The sequence below is a fragment of the Peromyscus californicus genome, unplaced genomic scaffold (genome assembly GCF_007827085.1).
Source record: "Peromyscus californicus insignis strain IS unplaced genomic scaffold, ASM782708v3 Scaffold_20__1_contigs__length_68692818, whole genome shotgun sequence".
Lineage (NCBI taxonomy): Eukaryota > Metazoa > Chordata > Mammalia > Rodentia > Cricetidae > Peromyscus > Peromyscus californicus.
The window spans coordinates 53,667,562-53,689,935 of NW_026294503.1; the positions used below are offsets into that span (position 1 = coordinate 53,667,562).

The window sequence follows — 22,374 nt, forward strand, 5'->3', positions numbered from 1 at the left end:
TGATGCTGTTTTTCTGTCCATGGCATCAACTCTTCCTATACACCTCCATCGACTGGAGCTCTTACTGTAGTGACCAGCTCTTTCAATGCTCATCTCTGCTGACCTCTCTACACACTGGAGGGAGAAAGGAAAATAAGAAGCCACAAAGATGCTGTATGTATTGGTGAAAGTGGGTCTGAACCTCTTTGACAAACCTCTATCTCCAAAAATATTTACATTATGATTCACAGCAGTAGCAAAATTACAGTTATGAAGCAGTGGCAAAAATAATGTTATGGTTGGGGGTCACCACCACATGAGGAATGGTATTAAAGGGTCATGGCATTAGGAAGGTTGAGAACCACTGCTTTAATCCCAGCACTTGAGTTGCAGAGGCAGGAGGATCTCTGTGAGTTCGAGGCCAGCCTGGTCTACATAGTGACTTCCAGGACAGCCAGAGCTACATAGTAAGACCCTGACAAGAAAAAAAAAAAAACTAACAAATGAATAGAGACCCAGTCACTCAAGTACCAACACAAAACCACAACTCTCACCTCAAAGGGGATGAAAGAGAATTTATTCTGATGCCAAGTATGAGTGATCATGTCTGAGGAACACAGATTCAGATCACCTCAAATCCCATCTCTCAACATGGTAACAATTTGATGAAGTTCTTATAGTAACAGAACAAAATCACAAGTCAAGTCATTTTTCAAATGCATTGGTGAGAACATAAAGTATGGATCACAGCGCGGAAATCTCAGCTACTGACCTCAAATGCGATCTGATGACACAGCCTTTTGATTGGTGGAGACTAGGGTGTAACGTCAATCAATCCAAAGGGCTTTATCTGTTAGTCACTAGATATTAAGTCAGACACAGAGGTTGGCAAGGAATGGCTATTTAGGCAGCTGGAAACAGCACAAGGTAATGTAGTTAAGCTCTGGACCCTCAACATTCCAACCTAGCCACAGACAATCAACTTCCAATCAGCTAATTGCTGGCAGAGGTTTCATCGGAAGGTACAGCTTCTGGGAACTCTTTCTGCAGTTTGTCTGTTGGCTGTCATATTTTGTGAATGCAGGAGCCACTTCTTATTTATGACATTTACAAATGTCCTACATTGCTAGGAAGCTCATTCTTTTTTTTCTTTTTCTTTTTCTTTTCTTTTCTTTTTTTTTTTTTTTTTGTCGGAGCTGAGGACCGAACCCAGGGCCTTGCACTTGCTAGGCAAGCGCTCTACCACTTAGCTAAATCCCCAACCCCGCTAGGAAGCTCATTCTTAGGATCTGGTGCAGATGAGGCTGAGCTGCAGGCAGAACAGCAGTCTTCAGGAGAGATGGCTGGTAAAGCCATCAAGAGAGAAATCTCTGGGTTTGTAGCATCAAAATCTACTAGCCATTATGATCAGGACACGATTTTCCTTATTGTCTGTATTTGACATTAAGAATAATATACCTAAAATTAAAATAATCGATAATCAATAACCAAGAGCTGTCTGGCCCAATGGTGTGAAGATGTTTAACGAGGGAAACAATTTAAATGACTAAAGTTTATATATCTTTATTAAAATTAGATTGACTATATGTTTCCCCTTACGTTTACAGTTATTTGTGCTCTATGAATTATTTTATGTATATTTAGAGTATTTAAACAAGTCTACCATCTTTTCTTTTCATTTATTTTTCTAGTTTGATCTTACAGCTACAACCTTACACAGAGTGGCTAGCTCTAAGTTTAAAGAAATATTTTTAAAGACTTATTTATATTATGATTAAATTATGTGTATGTGTATATGTACGTGCACATAAGTTCAGGTGTAGAGGTATCAGATCCCCTGGACCTAGAACTGTGGGTGGGTGTGAGCCACTCAACGCGGGTCGTAGGAACTGAGTGTGGGTCCTCACACTCAGGGGCAGAATACGTTACTAACTGCCAAACCATCTCCCTAGGCCCAAAAGATTGGTTTATTTAGTATCTAAATGATCATAACTGCTGTCTGTGGATACCAACTTGGCCTGTTTTTATTATATTGGTATTATACCAGATTTAGTTTGGAAAACTAAATGGAAGGTCACACTGTAGAAGAAATTAGATAACAATGTAGTGTTTTTTAAAATTTTCTTTCAATAAGATTGCCAAGCAAGGTGTGGTGGCACACACTTTTAATCTCAGCCCTTGGGAGGCAGAGGCAGGTGGATCTCTGTGAGTTCCAGGCCAGCCTGGTCTATAAAGCAAGTTCCAGGACAGCCAGAGCTGTTACACAGAGAAACCCTGTCTCAAAAAACAAACAAAAAATGAAAACAAAAAGATTGTCTTTTTAGGCAGAGCCAGGCGGATCTCTGTGAGTTCGAGGCCAGTCTGGTCTACAAAGCAAGTTCCAGGAAAGGCACAAAGCTACACAGAGAAACCCTGTCTCAAAACAACAACAACAACAACAAAAAAAAAACACCAAAAAAAAAGATTGTCTTTTTATGTACCAAATATTAATAACAGTGACAGAACTAAGATCGTAATTTTATAGTTCTTGTAGACTTTTTGGGGTCAGGGTTTCAAGACAGGGTTTCTTTGTGTGACAGGGTTTCTCTTTGTGGCTGTCCTGGAACTCTTTCTGTAGACCAGGTTGACTTTGAACTCGCAGAGGTCTTTGCCTTTGACTCCAAACTGCTGGGATGAAAGCTGTGTGCTACCACACCCAGCCTTTATTCAGCATTTTTGAAGACCACTGGATGAGTTGTCAGATGGATCTTAAAGTTGAGGAGTAGTAGGTCAGAAGGACTTGGATAAAGTCTGTTTCCTCCAGCCAGAATGGAATCTTCAATGTCATGTCTTGTTTGTTTCTTTGATTTTTTGTTTTGAGACAGGGTTTCTCTGTGTAGTTTTGTAGGTCTTACTCTGTAGACCAGGCAGGCCTCGAACTCAGAGATCTGCCTGGCTCTGCCTCCTGAGTGCTAGGATTAAAGGTATGTGCCACTGCCACCTGGCTTTTTTTTTTTTTTAATGAAATCATCTTTTTTTTTTTTTTCAAATCTTTGGAGGAAGACCCTGTAGTTAACTTTGAATTTTTAGTTTTCATAGTTAAAAGTTCTAATAATAGTATATGTTTTCCTTTAATAGAAATGTCTCATACAGTTTTTATTTAATTTTTATAGGATGTCAAGTACTTACAAGAAGATAATAGATGTTTTCTAAAAGAGGCAAATCTTAGAAGGAAGCAAAATCTTTGGTTAATTTTTTTATTTATTAGTGTTATTTATGTGCTAAGACAAATTTTATAAAGATTTATAGATTTTCCACTACAATCAACGAGTTCCATGATCATTCTGTAATTTAGTAGGTTCGTCTGAAGTTATAAGAAATGATATTCAACATGTAGTGGGTATTCAACTCATAAAGGCTCTGTCAATGGGAAAACATAAAATAAAATTAAAATCTAATCACCAACTTTAAATGTTTAGTAAAACGATAAAACATTTAGTATAGATATAGATAAAATTATTTAGTAAAAGGATAAAACAAAGCCCTTGCCTTTTTAAGCCTCTTTGTGTGTGTGTGTGTGTGTGTGTGTGTGAACATTACTATGAATAGACTAATACTTCAAAAGCCTTACTGTTGTAAACAGAGAACAAGCATTAATCTTATCTCATGGCTATTGATTTTGATCATAAAACTTTTAATAACTTGGAGTAAAAGAGATTGTTCAATGGTTAAGAGCTTGAACTACTCTTGCAGAGGACCTGAGTTTGGTTCCCAGCATCCATAGTGGGTATCTCATAACTATCTCCCAGCTCCAGGGAGATCTGACACCTCTGGCCTCTGAGCACTGCACTCACATGCTGTGACTTGCCCAGCTTGGGTCCTCAAACCCTGACTAGGAGCAGGAGGGAATGAAGAAAGGACAGGTAAGTACAGGAGAGCTGGGGTCAAGGTGGAACAGCACCTGCCCTGCCTGGAACCTCAGTGTGTTTATGATGTATAGCACAGTCCCCAGTTAGCTGGCAGGAGGGGTCTATAGTGATTACTCTCAAGCTGTAAACATCCAGGAGGAAGAAACAGCAGTAACTCATTTCTGTACAAGCCAGTCAACTGTCCATGACACTCATACTTGGACCAGAGGAAGCAGGTTTGTTTTCTGAGCCTTGCCATAAGGTAAATGGCTTTGCCAAATCCCCATGGGTTGAGACTTTGGTCCTTGTCATGGCTGTCCCCATGCCAACAATACACATTCACTCAGGACTTTCTCCACTTCCTCCACTCATATGCACAAACCCACTAACAGACCACATATACACATAGTTAAAAATAAAATATTTAGGGCTGGAGAGATGGCTCAGTGGTTAAGAGCACATATTGTTCTTGCATAGGACATGAGTTCGATTTCCAGCACCCATATCAGGCAGCTCACAACAGCCTATAACTCCAGCTCCATCCCTCTGATCTCCTCATACATAGACATACACATGAACACATATGTAAATAATAAGAATATTTTTAAAATAAAATATTAAAAATTTGGTAACCTTTATCTTATAATCTTCTAAAATTATTCTCATTTGTTTCTATTTTAGAATTTTTTTTTTGAGACAGGGTTCCTCTGTGTAGTCCTGGCTGTCCTGTAACTTACTCTGTATAGACCAGGCTGGCCTTGAACTCAGAGCTCTGCTTGCCTCTGCCTTCCAAGTGCTGGGGTTAAAGGTATACACCACACAAAGTCCTTTCTTATCCAAATGCATTTTTTCTTTTAAGCTTTTTTTTTCTTTTACCAAAAATACAATGTATATATGTAGCCTTTATATTTCATTTTCTTTACTTGATAGTTTAGTTCTTATCATAATTATTGTTATTTTCTATAAAACTTAGACTTTTTTTCAAGACAGGGTTTCTCTGTGTAGTCCTAGCTGTCCTGGAACTAGCTCTGTAGACCAGGCTGGCCTTGAACTCACAGAAATCCATCTGCTTCTGCCTCTCAAGTGCTGAGATTAAGGGCAGTCGCTACCACCACCTAGCAAAAACATTTTAAATAAGAATGCTAAATGAAGCCGGGTGGTGATGGCGCACGCCTTTAATACCAGCACTCGGGAGGCAGAGGCAACCAGATCTCTGTGAGTTCGAGGCTAGCCTGGTCTACAACGTGAGTAGGAAAGGCAAGGCACAAAGCTGCATAGAGAAACTCTGTCTCGAAAAACGAAACAAAACAAAAAAAAAAAAAAGAGAGAGAAGGTAACTAAAACACAGAAAGCATATACATGGTATTTTAAATATCTAACAGTTATGAACAGAGGTGGAACATATTAATAGTCCTTTTCATCTCTGTAGTAAGTACATTAATCATTTAACAAATATTTTACCTAAATTATCTTTTTTAAAACTAAAAGCAGAGATGAGTAATTGCCCTAAGCATAATATTATGGCATAATGTAGCACATTAAGATGATCTTTTTTCTTTTTATTTATTCTTCTCTCACACAGTACATCCCAACCACAGTTTCCCCTCCCCTAAGGAAAAAAAAGAAAAAAAAACAGAGAACCATCCTCACTACACACCCCTAATAACCAAACCCCTCCTTCTCTTATGGGAATTCTCATAAAATGAAGCTTCCAAAAAATAATCTGGGCTTTTCACTCTTGTGGTCCACGGCTGTATTACAATATAGTCTAATCTTATCTTCTGCTTTGCTTTGAATACAGTTTCTATGCCACTTTAAAAAAAAAGATTATTTATAAACTAACTCCAAGATGTCTTTGCAAGCCTTGAAGCAGTGTTTTTTCCTTATTCTTCTCTCGTGTGTTTCATTCTGACCACAGCTTCCCCTCCCTCCATTCCCTTCAGCTCCATGCTCTCCCATCCACTTCTCTTCTGTTTCCCTTCAGAAAAGGTCAGGCTTCCCAGGGATATCAACCAAACACTGCGTAGCAAGTTACAGTGAGACAAGACACACCCCCTCACATCAAGGCCGGACCGAGGCAGCCCAGTAGGAGGAAAAGGGTCCCAAAAGCAGGAGAGACAGTCAGAGACACCTCCACTGTCACTGTTGGGAGTCCCACAAAGACACCAAGCTGCACAACTGTAATGTGTATGCAGAGGACCTAGGTCAGACCCATGCATGCTCTGTGATTGTGCCTTCAACCTCTGGGAGCCCCTCTGAGCCCTGCTTAGTTGACTCTGTGGGCTGTTTTCTCATGGTGTCCTTGACTCCTCTGACTCCTACAATCCTTCCTTCTCTTTGAAGCAGGTTTTTTAAATGACTGTTTTAATGTTGTTATTTTGTTGTTGTTGTTGTTTTCCCCTGAGACAGGGTTTCTCTGTGTAGTTTTGGTGCCTGTCCTGGATCTCGCTCTGTAGACCAGGCTGGCCTTGAACTCACAAAGATCCGCCTGGCTCTGCCTCCTGAGTGCTGGGATTAAAGGTGTGAGTCATGGCTGCCTGGCCGTTAAATGACGGTTTTTAAAAAATATTTAGAGTTGTATCTCACATAGGCTTGGCTAAGATACCAGTTTTGAAAAACCTTTTTTTTCCCCCCCAAGACAGGGTTTCTCTGTGTAGTCCTGGCTATCCTCACTCTGTAGACAATGTAGACAAGGATGGCCTTAAACTCAGAGATCCATCTGCCTCTGCCTCCCAAATGCTGGGATTAAAGGCGTCCGCCGCCGCCGCCGCCGCCGCCGCCACCACCACCACCAGCCAGCAACCTGTTTCATTTTTTAAAAGTTGCACGGGCGGTGGTGGTGGCGCACACCTTTAATCTCAGCACTCAGGAGGCAGAGGCAGGTGGATCTCTGTGAGTTTGAGGCCAGCCTGGTCTACAGAGTGAGTTCCACGACAGCCAGACAGAACTATTACACAGAGAAACTCTATCTCTAAAAACAACAAACAAACAAAAATTGCAAATGTTTATACATACAAAATACACCTAAAAGCATAGAGATAAACATCCCTGGGATAAGGAGTTTAGCATCTCAGGGTCAATTAGTGAATATGAAAAATTGTACCTGAAGCAGGAGCAGTCATTTTTTAAAATTAAGTTATTCCCTCAAGCAATAGGACATTTTGTGGAATCAGAATCCAGATGAGGATCAATTAGATACCATTGTGACGGGAAGCATATAATTATGTATATCTTATCTTTAAAAAAATTTTAATTTAAATTTAAAAACTCATGTTAATTCCTCCAAAGAAAGATCCAGGACCCCTCTGCTTGTTTCCCCAAGGTGGTCACACTGATTTCCTAACCCCCTTGTCACTTACTTGGTCCCTTTAATTGGTGAACTAGACGCGTGGTGTGGCTAAGCTTACTGAGGGAACAGTTGGCGTTAGAGATTTTTTTCCCCCTTCACATTTTAGTTTTACTGTGAGCTAAAAGAGAGCTGGGCCAATTGAACAGTTTTAGCTTACACAAACACTTTACTGAAAAGCCAATTTGGTACCGAGTAAATGATGTTAACATAAGCCCACATGGATAGTGCATACACGGAGAGTTTTAAGAACCAAAATTTTGACTTTCTATTTGTTCGGATTCTCTCTCCAATAATCCTCACTGTGAAGAGGAGACAACACAAAGGCTGAGAGGGTGTGAGCTTCTGAGAGGCAGAGAGCGCTGTCACCTCTGAACCCTCCCTTTACTTAGCCTCTCAGAGTGACAGACTCCATCCCACTACCCCTGGCTTCTCTTTGACATCTAGGCCCTAGGGAAGCCAATCCCAAGGCCTAGAGCTCAGTGGCTATTTAATAAACAGTGCAGGCCTGGTCCCTGAGGACTTGAGTCCCTACCTCTCCACGTGGCCTCCATGCCCTGCTCCTCCTGGCATTCATAGATCCCACCGGCTGATGGCACACCCAGGTTTATCCACTCAGTGAAAATCAATTAAAGGTTTGTTTAGGGCTCAGGCTCTGTGAATAAATATCTGCAGAGACCGCCCCCCCCCACCCTCCCTCTTTGGAGCTCATCTTCCAAGACAAAAGGCAGAGTAATTTGACAATCTAAGAAATCAGTGACTGTTTTTGCATGGTTCTCCTTGTATAAGAATGTGGGGCTGAGCCAGGTGGTGGTGGCGCATACCTTTAATCCCAGCACTCGGGAAGCAGAGGCAGGTGGATCTCTGTGAGTTCGAGGCCAGCCTGGTCTACAGAGTGAGTTCCAGGACAGGCACCAAAGCTACACAGAGAAACCCTGTCTCAAAAAAACCAAAAACCAACCAACCAACCAACCAACCAAACAACCAAACAAAAAGAATGTGGGGCCGGGCAGTGGTGGCACACACCTTTAATCCCAACTCTTGGGAGGTGGAGGCAGGTGGATCTCTGTGAGTTCGAGGCCGGCCTGGTCTACAGAGCTAGCTCCAGGACAACCAGGGCTACATAGAGAAACCCTGTCTCAAAAAACTCAAAAACAGACAAAAATAACAAAAAGAATGCAGAGAAACAATGCTGGAGTCAGAAGTGTGAGGCTGTAAATCCACGGGGCGTCCAGGAGAGGGAAGTGAATCTGCACGAACCCCTTTTTAGCTGGGCTAATTCCTACATGAGGGAGCACCCACAGAAGTGGGACAGTGCTCCCTGAGTGCCCGTGGGCATGACTACCCCTGGTCAGGTTGCGGTAAGGAGGGAAGTGTTAGCAGGTGGGCTGTCGCTCAGGGTCACAAGCAGCAGGGTGGGGGGCTACACATGGACCTGACACCCAGGGGGTCGGGGCTTTGTGCTGGGCACTGGCCCACCAAGACTCCGTCAACAAGGAACAGACTATTCTTAGTCTAAAATGGACTCCCCCTAGAAGATCAAGGCCCTGGGTTTCGGCTAGTTGCCAAGTCACATGGCAAAATAAGGGTCAGGTCTAGCTGGGTGGAGTGGCATGACATATTTTTAGTCCCAGCGCTCAGGAGAGAGAGAGGTGGATCTCTGAGTTCAAGGCCAGCCTGGTCTACAGAGTGAGATCCAGGACAGCTAGGGTTAAAGAGAGTCATGCCTGTTCCATCCTGGAATCTGTGTAGCAGGTCCTACGTTAGTTACCTCTCTCACCCTGAAGGCCCTCTCAGCTCAAATCCCTAAGTCCAGCTTCTTCCTAGGTAGGACAAGGACTCCCTGCTTCCACCTCTGACCCAGGGAAGTCACTGTACCATGTGAGGGAGATACAGGAGGCATGGAGAGGGGGTGAATGCCTGAATGCTGAGCCTGGACATGTCTCTGCACTTCATGGCTGTTCAACGGACATCCTAAGGGCAGAGGGCAGCATTCCTGGACAGACCAGGGGAGAACACAAGACTTTATCAGGAGGGGACCAATAAAGCATGCTGAGTTGGGGGGGGGCGACTCAGGTTCGTGCATCAGAAGCAGGGGCCACAGCTGGGACCCACTGTCTGACCTCACCCTTGTCTAGGGACCCCACCCTTCTGCCAGCCTAGCCCAAAGTGCCAGAGCCCACAGAACGAGGCCCTAAATCACCGGGGCTAGACCAGCACTTGGTGGGTGGGGACTTCTGTGGTCACTGCTGGAGCCACACACTGTGCTGCTGGAGAGGAAAGAAAACAGGGAGAGAACAGCCCTGCTTGCCTGCGGCCACAGTCCCCGGGAGAGAAAGTCTAGTACAGCCTCTGTGTGGAAATGTGGTCAGCAATGGGTGTGACTGAGACAACCAGGAAGGCCGGCTCTGAAAGACCCTGCTGTACTCTGGGCCCTGCTACAGCAATGCAATCTGGGGGTTCCAGTGGAAACTGCTGTGCCTTGGGCAAAAGGCCTTCTAATGATCTCATGGGCATTCCCACTGGAGTAAAGAGAAGGGTGGAGACCCCCGTGAGTCGACTCTTGTCAGGACGGTAACCTTTATGGCCAGCTCAGATGAGTCTTGGCTGCCAGGTGACAGACACATCTGCTGCTCTGAACGTGTCATCCCAATGCCATGAGGGGGCTGTGAATGATTCTAAGTGGACTTTATCCTGAGGCAAGGGTAGGGCGCGCGCGCGCGCGCGTGCGCGCACGCGCACACACGCACGCACGCGCGCGCGCACACACACACACAGAAAGAGAGAGAGAGAGAGAGAGAGAGAGAGAGAGAGAGAGAGAGAGAGAGAACATTGGAAAGAAGGCTAGTGTTAGCTAAACGAGCCCTCACCTCTGCCCCTTGCCACCTTCTCCAGCTTGAGGCCACGGGGACATTGCCCACCTCCAACATTCTCAGCTCATTTCTTGTTCTCAAAACTAAATGTCACACATTGGTACATTTATAAAGAACAGAGTTTTATTTGACTCATGGTTCTGGAGGCTAGGAAGTTGAAGGGTATGGGGCTTGCAACTGATGCTGGGTGTTGGTGTGTGTGTGATGGCTTGGTGCGATGTCAGGACATGTGGAAGGTGTCACATGCAGACTGTGCAAGTGTACCTGAGGGAACTTGCCTTTAAAACAAAGCCATCCTCAAGACAACCTGTTAATTCATGAAAGGATGAATCTATTCACAAGGGCCCTGGCAGAGGTCTCCTCTCTCAAGATGGTTACACTGGGGACAGTTTCCAGGACACAAACTTTTAGGGTACATATTCATACAATAGCAGACCTCCAATGTCCCCAATAGCTGGTTCTGTTCACCATGTCAGGACCCCTCATCAGCCTTATTCTAGGGAGGACTTGGGCCTTTTCCCATGCTTGGGTGTCCACAGACTGCCTGGTCCTTTGAGCTCCAGAGGGCTTCAAAACTGCACCATGACATAGAATCTAAGAGATCCACCTTGCCTAGCACCCATGCTTGAGTGCAAAGCATGGGGACCAGCACACCCTAGACGCGTTGAATACGTAAATAAATGGGTGTCCTGCAAAGGACCCTCCCCGGTGGGAGACACCCAGTAGCAAAGGGGCGACCCTCAGAAAGGAAAGGTCGTCATGGTGCCAGGGGTGGCTGCCTCTCCTCTGTTTCATGGCCAGAGCAGGGATCAGAGTTAACAGGCTTATGAATGTCTGCCCAGGGAGTGAGCAGGAGGACTGGGATGTGGGTACAGGAGAGGGTGGGGCTCCACAAGAAATACCATGGTGGCAATCACAATTTCTCTAAAATAGCTCTGTATACAAGGTCCCTCGTCTATGTGTCGGTTCCCGCAGAGACGAGCCATGATCTGGGGGCGTCTCGGTCCAGTCTTGGTCCTCATCCTGGTCCTCGTCACGGGCTCCGCCAGCTGCCTGGCCGCCCGCCGCCCCAAGCAGCAGAAGGCGCCTTTTGGTTATCTAGGCGCAGGGAGAAGCTTGCAGGGGCGGGGCGGGCGGAAGCCACAGCAAACTAGGCACGGCGCTTGGTGGTCCCACGGAAGCCCTGCGAGGAAAGGGGCGCTGAGACCCGCCCCGCTGGCCCGACGGGGAACAGCCCCTCGGTGCCCTGCCCACTGCCGCTCCCCCACTACCCCATCCCACTGCCTCAATCCATCAACTTGTTCCCACTCCCCTCTCCCACTGATGCGTCCACTACCCCATCCCAACGCCCCATCCCACATCCCCCAGTGCTCTGTCACCATCCACCGCCTCGTTCCCACGCCTACAACACCTTGCTCCGCCCACTGCCACGCCCGCACAGCACAATCCCTGTACCTCTGGACCTCCGGGCCATCATTCCCCCAACTCACTGCCGCCCTGCACTGTTCAACTCCACCGCCGTCCCGCCCTATAGCCCCTCCTACTCCCGTCCCCGACGCCCCCAACATCCACTGCCACAGCCACTGTCTCCACCATCCGGCTGCCTGAGGTACCATTGCTCCTTCCCTACCTCTCCACCCCACCCATCTGTTCTGACCAGCGCTGCCAGTGGGGAATTATGCCTCCTGCGCCAGTCACTTCTGCCCCGGTGAATCTGAACTCCTGGACCAACGTTTCACCGTCCACACCCATCGCACCCTGAGGCCACACCCACTGTACTATGAAACCACGCCCATCATCCAAGACACCAGACTCCTCTCGTTCCTGAGACCCTGTTCCTAGGGCAGACTGTAATAAGGCACACCCGCTTCACACCATTTCTACCCAGAGAACGAAAGCCTAGCGCCAGCAGGCGCCCGAACACACTCACTTTATGGACGCCACCTGTCTCCTTTACTAGCTTTCAGAAAACCTAGACTTCTCAATACCCAAACTGGGGCTGAGGAGTGGAGGTAGAGTCTGCAGTGAAGACCACAGAGGCTGGGGATGCCCCCCTTTTGTCCCTCTCTACCTGCCAACCCCCTCAACACCGCCAAGGCATGGGCAGTCCCAGCCAGAAGGAGTGGGTGGGCTCTGTGTCTCTGGGCTACACTATAGGGCTGGTCTTGGGAACAGAAGGGAAGGCGCCATTCCCATTTCGGGAGGAAGCTGCCCTATTGGACACTGGACACCGGAGGGCAGGATCTAGGGCTCACTGAGCACAAGAGGGCTGCAACATTCTCCTATCTCCAGGAGGTTTACCTTCCTGGGGAAGGTTCCTACTGGTCCTGACACTGGCCTTTTTCTTCCAGTTTTCCTTCCAGATCTTTGCCCACCCCCGGCCTTCCTGGAGGTGGCGGCCAGGGGAGACCTAGTGTCCAGGCTGTTCCAGGAGACACAGCCCCAGACCTTCATGCCCTGGGTGGAACTGAATGATGAGTCCTGGCATTGACCAAGATGGGGGTGGGCACAGGGGACCGAGGGATGATGAAGGTAAGGGTAACCAACAGTCCTTATTCTGCAACTCTCCAGCCAGCACATGGAGTAGGTAGGGGTCATCTTGGGCCAAGTCCCTGCCCCATGTGTCCCAAGACATTGACCTTAGGGTGCCAGGCTAGAAGGTGACCAGGAACAAGGCCAAGGGTGGCAGCAGCTTTGTACTTTGTAAAGTGTGTGTCCTCTCGGATAGGGATTGTCGGGAAAGGAGGATGGGCTAGCTCCAAGCCAAGGAGCCATGGCAGGGCAAATACGCCTGAGCAACGCAAGGGGCCTGGGCCTTCCTGAGGGAGGGAGTGTGGAGGGGAACACCACCAGCCAGGACTCTAATAATGGCTGAGAAGGCACACTGAAGGAGGCAGGCCCCTGGACTTGGGGAGTCATCCATATAAGTGGTCCCGGGAGTCCCGACCAAACCAACATGGGGCAGAAGGTAGGAGAAGCATTGCTGGAAAGCTGTAGAGAAAACCAACAGAGCAGAAAGCTGGGAAGGTCATGCAGGGCCGAAGGAGGCCTCCTGGGGTATGGGAGACAGAAGGGCATCCCTTGGAGGAAAGAGATCCCTGCTCCAGGAAAGCAGAAACCACCAAAGGTTATTTGTACCTCCTCCACTGCCGCACCCTGACCCTTGATCCCGAGAAGAACTGAAGGAGAGATCTGTAGAAAAGGGAATGCCAAGTCAGCCTGCCTGTGGATTTGAAGACAAAGTCTTATCTGGCTGGTGGAGAAGTAGAGAGATGCCTGAGGTGGCTGGGTTACAAATGGAGCAGACTATTCTATGAAGGTTGAACCCACATCCAGGAAGAAATGCAAATGACCTCTGCTAATGATTTGTTAAAGAAAAGAGTTCACAGTAAACATGAGCAAGTTCGGGTAGACACTGCTGAAGGAGCACACCGGGCAAAACAGTTAGGATCGCTGCACAATTAGACATGGGACATAAGTTCCATAATTCCAAACGCAATGTTGAAAGTAAGAAAGAAAGGAAAATAAGCTAAAAGATGACCACAAGGTAGGTGTGTGTGTGTGTGTGTGTGTGTGTGTGTGTGTGTGTGTAATTCATGTGTGTGGACATGCATGTGTGTGGTCAGATATGGAACTCAGGACCTCATGCTTGCCACTGGCAAGTTCTCTATCACTGAGCAACAACCCGGCTTAGTAATTTTATTAAAACACAAGTCCTACCGCTACTCTTTTGAGACAAGGTTTCTTGTGTCCTAGGCTGCCCTTGAACTACTTCCTATGAAGCCGAAGGTGATGGTGAACTTCTAATCCTCCTGCCTCAACCTCCTGGAGTTTATGTGTTGCTGGGGATGGAGCCTAGCACCGCCTGCATGCTAGGCAAGGACTCTACCAACTAAGTGACATCCCCAGCCCCACAGGCGGAACTTGTAAGAAATGGATATTAGAAGAGTAGAGATTGACATCTGTGGATTCACAGCATAGTGAAGCAGGGGACCGTTCCAAGGGCGACACAGAAACCAGGCAGCTCAAACAGTGGAGACCAGGACCGTGTGCAGCCACTAGGAAGGGTTAGCAAAGGCTAGCCTGAGGTCAAAGTGAAGGAGGGAGAGCAGGGATGAAGGCCAGATTTGAAGAGATTTCTAACTGGCCAGTGGTGACAGTACACTGTTGTTTGTTGTTGTTTTGAGACAGGGTCTCACTTTGTAGTTCCGACTGGCCTGGAACTCACTATATAGTGTAGTGGGTAGCTGTTCCAGCTTTGTCCTGGAAGTACTACCCCCATTGAGGCCTCTGGTAACTGTCATGCCTACGAGGCAGAGCTGAGACAGGAGCGCTTAAGACCTGAGATCTGGAAGTGCTGACTCTCTTGGTTCCTGGATCCTGGACGCTGGAGGTAGACGGAGCAGAGTTCTCCAGAGAACACCGCCAGACTGTGCTTCACCTTTCCCGGACCCTGTAACCTATCCCTTCACTTGTAAGTTACCCCACAAAATAAACCTCCCTTTTAACTACATGGAGTTGCCTTAATATTTCAAACAATAATATAGATGACCAGGCTGGCCTTGAACTCACAGAGATCCCCCGTCTCTGTCTCTGAGCGCTGGGATTAAGTCATGCGCCACCACAATGCAGCTCAGTGCACAGTTTAAAGGAAATCCTGGGCAATCCAGGATGAGTAAATAAGCCACATGCCTGGACGAATAGGTGACTAGAAGGTTGGCAGACTGACAGCTTACTGTAGGACAGGATGATGACAGTGGGGTTGGTTTTCTCTTTAAAATTTGTACTTTTATTTGGTGTGCACACATGTGGTCACAAGTGCCACGGCACATGTGTGGGTGTCAGAGGACACCCAAAGGAGCCAGTTCTCTCCTTCTACTGTGTGGGTCCTAGGGATCGAACTCGGGTCGTCACGACTCATGGCAGGTTGCCCGCTGAACCATGCTGCCCACCCTGCAAATGCTGGCTTTCTGAAAGCAGGCAGAGCTGTGCAGGTAGAGTGCGCTGAGGGTGTGCTGAGAGCAGGTGGCTGTTGCCTGTCTGTGCGCGGCACTAGTGTGAGAAGCAGCTGGAGACCATCCAGTCACCTGAATGTCCCAGAACCTCACCGAGGGATGCTGTTGAGCCAAATCAAAGCATTCTCCCCTGGGAGTCTGGGACACGTGAACCTGCAGAAGGCCAGAGGTTCATAGGCAGGCAAACTTGGAAAACAGACTGGATAAGGCCAGCGTTGTATCTGTGGCATAAGAGGCATTGCAGGGCTGGGTTGTAACTCAGTTCTGAGAAATTTGCCTAGCAGGCATGAAGTTGTGGGTTCCATCCTAGCCTCACCACCACTACCACACACACACACACACACACACACACACACACACACACACACACAAGTGTTAGTCAATTGTCAACCACAGCAAGATCGCTGCCAGGGGAACATCTCTAAGCCTCAAGGCTCTTAGGCTATCTGGGTAGGAGGGAAAAGTTTTGGAATTTGGTAAGGAGTGTTTTCAGGTACCACTATACCACCAGGGACAGACTATTTAACCTCTAAACCAGGAACACTGAAATGAGAGAAATATAGAAAGTCTGGAGGCGTGGCTCAGTTGGTGGGGTGCTTGCCTCATAGGTACAAAGTCCTGGGTTCAGCTTTGCATGAACTGGACGTAGTTGTGCATGTCCGCAATCCTAGCACTCCGGGAGACAGAGGGATCAGAAGCTTAAGGTTCTCTTCTGCCACACAGAGAGTTTGAGTCCAGTCCAGGCTATATAGGATCCTATCTCAGGAAAGAAAAAAAGTCACTGGGCGGGGGTGATGCACGCCTTTAATCCCAGCGCTCGGGAGGTGGAGGCAGGTGGATCTCTGTGAGTTCGAGGTCTGCCTGGGCTACAGAGCGAGATCCAGGACAGCCAGCGCTGTTTCACAGAGAAACTCTGTCTTGAAAAATGAAAAAAAAAAAAAAAGAAAAGAAAAGAAAAAAGTAAACATCAGAGAAAGAAAACCGAGCACGGGTGGCTGGTGGGAAATCAATGGCATCAGTGGTAGATGCTCCAGTGGCTCTTGTGGCCTGCCTCCTGTGCACATGTTCAGGATGGGCACGGGAACAATTGAACACGGTGACTGCTGTGGGGTGGTGTCCCACTGGGCCACAAGACCCAAGTCTTTTTTGTTTGTTTGTTTTGTTTTGTTTTGTTTTTCGAGACAGGGTTTCTCTGTGTAGATTTGCATCTTTCCTGGAACTTGCTTTGGAGACCAGGCTGGCCTCGAACTCACAGAGATCCGCCTGCCTCTGCCTCCCAAGTGCTGGGATCAAAGGTGTACGAAGGCCCAAGTCTTGTCTCTGTACTTTCATGGCCTACTTGAGGAGGTCGGTCTGCAGCAACGGCCAGGTGGCCTGTCTGGCCCTGACCTGCAGAACCTGTGGAGAAGCTAGCATGTGCTGTTTGAGGCTACACCATGCTGAAGTTGTCGTCTGTGAGCAATGACTTTCAGTAGAGCTCAGCTAGACAGAGGGAATGTAAACACTGAATGCACAGGTTGAAATACACTGTCCGTTTTGGATTGAGAAATGTCTAAGGCTCCCAACCTGTGGGCACAGGGGTCGCATATCCTGCATATCGGATATTTATGTTACGATTAAGAACAGCAGCAAAATCACAGTAATGAAGTAGCAATGAAATAATTTTATGGTTGGGGGTCACCACAACATGAGGAATCATATTAAATGGGTCCCCAGCATTAGGAAGGTTGAGAACCACTGGTCTAAGGCGTGAGATTAGAGAACGAAGAAAGAGAAACACAAGTAAATTCTAACCAAAGTAAATAAAATAACGACTAGCAATAAAGTGGGAACGAACAGACGTGTTAGGAGAAACTGGCATGTCCCCAGAGGCGCTGATCGGGCTCAGTAACTGACAGAACAAGGTGACAGGAAGCAGCCGCGCGGGAGGCAGAAACATGTCTAAAATATGATCGACCAATCCGACCCTACTCACGGCACTCAGCTCTTGTGCACTTCCGTGGTATTTGTCCTGAACGGGATATTTACAAAGTTAACCGACGAAGCAATTCGGAAGAAAAGTCGCATAGAGAAGTCACACAGGCAACGGTGTCTGACCAAGCAACGTGTTAGGTAAAGGAAGAGAAGCCCCATGCTAACGTGTTTTCAGGAGGACAGCAGAATCAGCCTGACACAGACTCAAGTCACCTGTGAGGAGGACTTCTACTGAAGGATTGGCTACGTCAGACCGGCCTGCGGGCGTGTCTGTGGGAGATTGTTTTGATTATTAATTGATGGGGAGGGGAGGGGACAGTACTATTATTCCCTGAGTCCTGGTCTATATAAGAAAGCTGGCCAAGCCCGAGCTGGAAGGAGAAAGCAAGCAGTCTTTCTCCAAGGTTTCTGCTTCAAGTTTCCGCTTGAGTTCCTGTGAGTTCCTTGAGTTCCTGACTTCCTCCAGTGATGGACTGTGGCCTGGAAGTGTAAGTCAAATAAACCCGAACTTGCTTTTGGTCAGAGTGTTCGATCACAGCAACAGGAAGGAATCCAGAGGACCCAGGGACCAAAGAAACCACTGTAGTGAAAGTCAGGAATGGTTGAGTTGATAATACTCCAAACCACTGCATTAACTTTTTTTTTTTCAGGTACAATTAAATTAGACAGGATTGCTGGTGAGCTAGTCAAGATGGGGTATGGGATGGAAAGCTCAATAATCAATATTAGAGATAAAATGAAGGCCTTGCTTCATGCTTCGGAGTGACAAGGTACACAAGGCTGGCTTCACACGTGCATCAGACAGTGCCTCACTCTTAGAATAAGGGACAACTATGGCAAGGCGAATGCAGGATAAACTCAGACGTGCTCCTAACTAAAGCCAAAAGCCAGCTCTCGGCAAGTGACCTATACATAGAAACGGCCCCATGTGCTAAGGTCGAGTTGTGAAAAACCCACAGCCATTACTACATGGGAAAGTTGTCAGGGTAAAAATGGAGTTATTAGCCGGGCAGTGGTGGTGCACGCCTTTAAATCCCAGCACTCGGGAGGCAGAGGCAGGCGGATCTCTGTGAGTTCCAGGCCAGCCTGGTTTACAGAGTGAGATCCAGGACAGGCTCCAAAGCTACATAGAGAAACCCTGTCTCGAAAAACCAAAACAAACAAACAAAAAAGAGTTATTTATGTCAAACTACAACAAGGAAAGAGATAGCACTGAAGCTGGGATGCTGTGAAGGAGGGGGTTCTTGCACACAGTACCATCTCAGGACACTCTGCTGGGATCACGGGCTGGCAGAGGGCTCTGAGACCTTTCTTAGAAAATGTTCCATGTGCCTAGTCTCTCCACTTACTGGTCCCGACATCACTTCTCATTTCCCCTTTGGAACTCTGTCTCCGTGACCTTTCTGGTGACAGTTGGTTGCAGCCTGCATATTTTGTCTGCAATGCTCCTTCCAGGCAGGTCCATTGTCTCTGCATAGTCGTGCTTGTCACTCAGGTTGGCACCTGGGGGTGTGTGCCCACTCTTACGGTGCTGGAGTAATGCACAAAGGCATGGGAGCATCAAGAAAAGAGGGTAAGCTGCAGGTGACACGGTAGTTAGAGATCCACAGGTATTTAGAAAGTACCAGAACTAGGAAGTGGGCTCACCAGCACTCAGGGACCATGGTGCCAACGTACACAACCAACTGTGCTTTCTGTGTTAAAGCCACAAACAACTAGAAAATGAAATTCCAAGTGTCATTCTTTAAAGTATCAAAGTTTATTTATTAAATATATTTAGAAAAGTATCAACATACATCAAATACTTAAGAACAAATTTAATGAAAAATGCCTATGCACTAAATACTGTATATATAAAGCAACCAATGCCTAAGTAATATTGAGATACAGCTCGACATAGAATGGAAGTCTCCATTGTGGGGGGCCAGTTCTTCCTAAAGGGAACTATGGATTTGATATGATCTTAGTAAAAATCTCTAAGATCTTTTTGAAGTTGACAAGCTGATCTTGAACTTTACATGAAAATTCAAAACTCATTGAAGAAAGAAGAAACAAAAGCAGAAAACTCGTATGACTACATTTCAAGATCTATTTTTAAAATACAGTAAGTAAAATAAATTAATAGCCAGGTGGCAGTGGCGCACGCCTTTGATCCCAGCACTCAGGAAGCAGAGCCAGGTGGATCTCTGTGAGTTCGAGGCCAGCCTGGTCTACAGAGTGAGATTCAGGACAGGCACCAAAACTACACACAGAAACCCTGTCTCAAAAAACCAAAATAAATAAATAGAAACAAACAAATAAATACAGTAACTAAGGCAACGTGGAATTGTCATAAAATTGCTAAACAGACTAAAGAGCAGAAGAGTTGAAATTCAGGACTCATTCAAGAGTTTTGTTTGATTTTGTTTTTGTTTCTCTTTGGAGACAAGGTTACTATGTATTTCAGGCTGGCTTCAAACTCTCAGCAATCATACTGCCTCAGCCTCCCTAGTGCTGGGATTACAGGTGTACACTATCATGCCCAGTTAAGAGTCTACTGTGTGTGTATGTGGTGTGTGGTATATGTGTGGTGTGTGATGTGTGTGTGTGTGTGTGTGTGTGTGTGTGTGTGTGTGTGTGTGTGTGTATGCAGGTGCATGTGTCCATGTGGGCATGTGCAGAGGACAGGGATTGGTGTTGGGTATCTTTCTCTATTGCACTATCTTTGTTTTGTTTGTTTTGAGACTGAACTTGAGGCTCACAGTTCTGCTAGACTGCCTGGCCAGTGAGCTCCGGGGAATCCTGTCTTTGCTGCCCTCAGAGCTGAGGTTACAGGCATGTTGTGCCATTGCACCTGGCTTTTACCTGGTGCTGGGCACCTGCGCTCATGTCCTCATGCTCACACAACAAACATTTTACCCGCGGAACTATCTCCCTCCCCACCCCCCTCTTATTTTTGCTTTTCAAGACAGGGCCGGTGACAGAGATTTGTCCTGACTGTGGGCCAGGCAGGAAAACTCAAGCTACAAATGGCGTCCAACGTGGTAGCAAGAGTTTCCATCTAAAAACTGAGAAAAAAGATTCTAAAACGGAGCTAAAAACAGTTCCTAATTGTCTCTCTCAAATGAGCAGCAGCTGCCGGTTTGAGCTACTGGCGGGTTCCTGGCGTGTGCACTCGACCTGCAGAATGGCGGGAATGAGGCCTCTGCAAGTGGCACATTAAGCTGCATGGTGGATTTAGACTTTGCTAGTACAAAACAAAAAAAAAAAAAAGAGGTTTCTGGGCTTCACGCTGCTTGGATAAAAGCATAGACCCATGATAGCTCCCAGAGCTGGTGGTAAAGTACCACGGCCATGTTGGGAAGCTGAGGTGGGCGGAGCCAGCAGCCACAGCTGCTGCAGCTTAAAGCAATGGATTCACAATAAGACAGATTCAGATGTAATAGTTTAAAATGTGTGTAAAATATACGTAGGCTTGAAAGAGACAAAAAAGGTGATATATACAGTTATATAAACAAGTACATAGTTTTAAAAAATAAAGTCTTTAAAGAGACAGTAAAATTAATATAAAAAATAAGCCACCTAAAGATGAGTATTACACAGAGAATCTGGATTGTGTTGTCTTTGGGATTTTTAACTGCAGAAAAACATTTGATTGTAAAAGCTGTTGAGTTATGCCAAAATGTATATTTTAAAGGTACCTTGACTTCAAAATTTGGATATAAGGATATGTTGCTTTGGAAAAGAGTCTCTGCTTTTGTTTCCACAGAAAGCAAGAGTCTATGGATTTGTTCCAGATTAAGATACATCAGGTTTGACCAGCCAAGATCCCCTGAAAGGTTTCCAATGACACCATGGCCCAGATGATCCAACATCCAGAACGATTTGAAGGCAACTGGCTTAGATAATACACCCTCATGGACTATTCCAGAATTCTAAAATTTTCTTTGTATCCCCATAAGATACAGCACCCCCCTCCAGCAGGAAGTAGTAAGAGAAGCTACGCCCAAATTCCCAAATTATATGTAATTTTACTTTGTTAAGGTTAAAACCTTCCTTTTTGAAAAAAAAAATGGGGGAAGTGCTGTGGGATGTTCTGTATGGCAAATGTGTTGCTCTGATTGGTCAGTAAATAAAACACTGATTGGCCATTGGCTAGGCAGGAAGTATAGGGAGGACAAGGAGGAGAATAAAGCTGGGAAGTGAAAAGCTGAGTCAGAGAGACACAGCCAGCCGCCATGATGACAAGCAGCATGTGAAGACGCTGGTAAGCCATGAGCCGCGTGGCAGGGTATAGATTAATGGAAATGGATTAATTTAAGCTGTAAGAACAGTTAGCAAGAAGCCTGCCACGGCCATACAGTTTGTAAGCAATATAAGTCTCTGTGTTTACTTGGTTGGGTCTGAGCTGCTGTGGGACTGGCGGGTGACAGAGATTTGTCCTGACTGTGGGCCAGGCAGGAAAACTCAAGCTACAGGCCTATGTAGCCCTGGCCAGCCTGAAGCATGTGGCAATCCTCCCACCTTTACTGCCCAAATGCTAGGATGACAGGTGTCAGAATCTACTCATGACAAAGATGCCCCAGCTCACCCGAGGAAGGCTGCATTTTTTTTTTTTTTATAGTAGCTCTGGAGCATCTGGACACCAGCGCACAAATGAGCCCAGGCCCCGCACCCCACACAGACCCATTCCCAATGGGTCAGCAAGCCACAGTGTGCAAGCCAAGGCCATAGGCTTCAAGGAAGCAGCACAGGAGAGTCCTTGTGACGGGGTAGGCAGAGTTATTTTTGAAGGGACACCAAAGCACCAGCAACACCAGGGGACACTGGCAAGCAAATGTATAATGTACACCTTCATCACAAGGAAGGTCTGGGGTGCAGTTCTGTGGTAGAGGAACTTGCCTAGAATGGGCAAGGGCCCAGGTCAGATCTCCAATACAGGAAGGGAGGGAAGGAGGGAGGAAGGGAGGGAGGAGGGACGGAAGGAAGGGAGGGAGGGATAGACAGTACTAAGGAGGGGGAAAGGCAAGCCACGGACTGGGAAGGCAGTTGCCAGCACATGTAGCTGCCAAGTAACCATACAGAATGTGTAAAAACTATACATATAAAGCCCAGAGGCACAAGACCTAACTTAAAAAAGGGAGAAAAGGCTTAGTGAAGCACCTCACAGTGAGAGGCACACTGAACATGGTTAGCCATCCAGGGTGACGGTTATTGACTGTCAACTTGACAGGATTAAGAGCCACCTAGGAGAGCGGTGGAGCGTACCTCTGACATGTTTGCAGTGGGATTCCAGAGACGTAGATCATGAGGACTCTGAT

General features: G+C 46.7%; 1 protein-coding gene across 1 annotated transcript in view; it reads right to left on the reverse strand.

The window, feature by feature from the left end:
• Positions 1–10,186: 10,186 nt before the first annotated feature.
• Positions 10,187–22,374, reverse strand: part of Ttll8 (tubulin tyrosine ligase like 8) — a 65,617-nt gene continuing 53,429 nt past the window's right edge. The window contains exon 14 of the mRNA XM_052748603.1: positions 10,187–11,268. Within this exon, the coding sequence (XP_052604563.1) occupies positions 11,236–11,268 (33 nt within the window). The 3' untranslated portion in view covers positions 10,187–11,235. The remainder of the gene's footprint in view (positions 11,269–22,374) is intronic.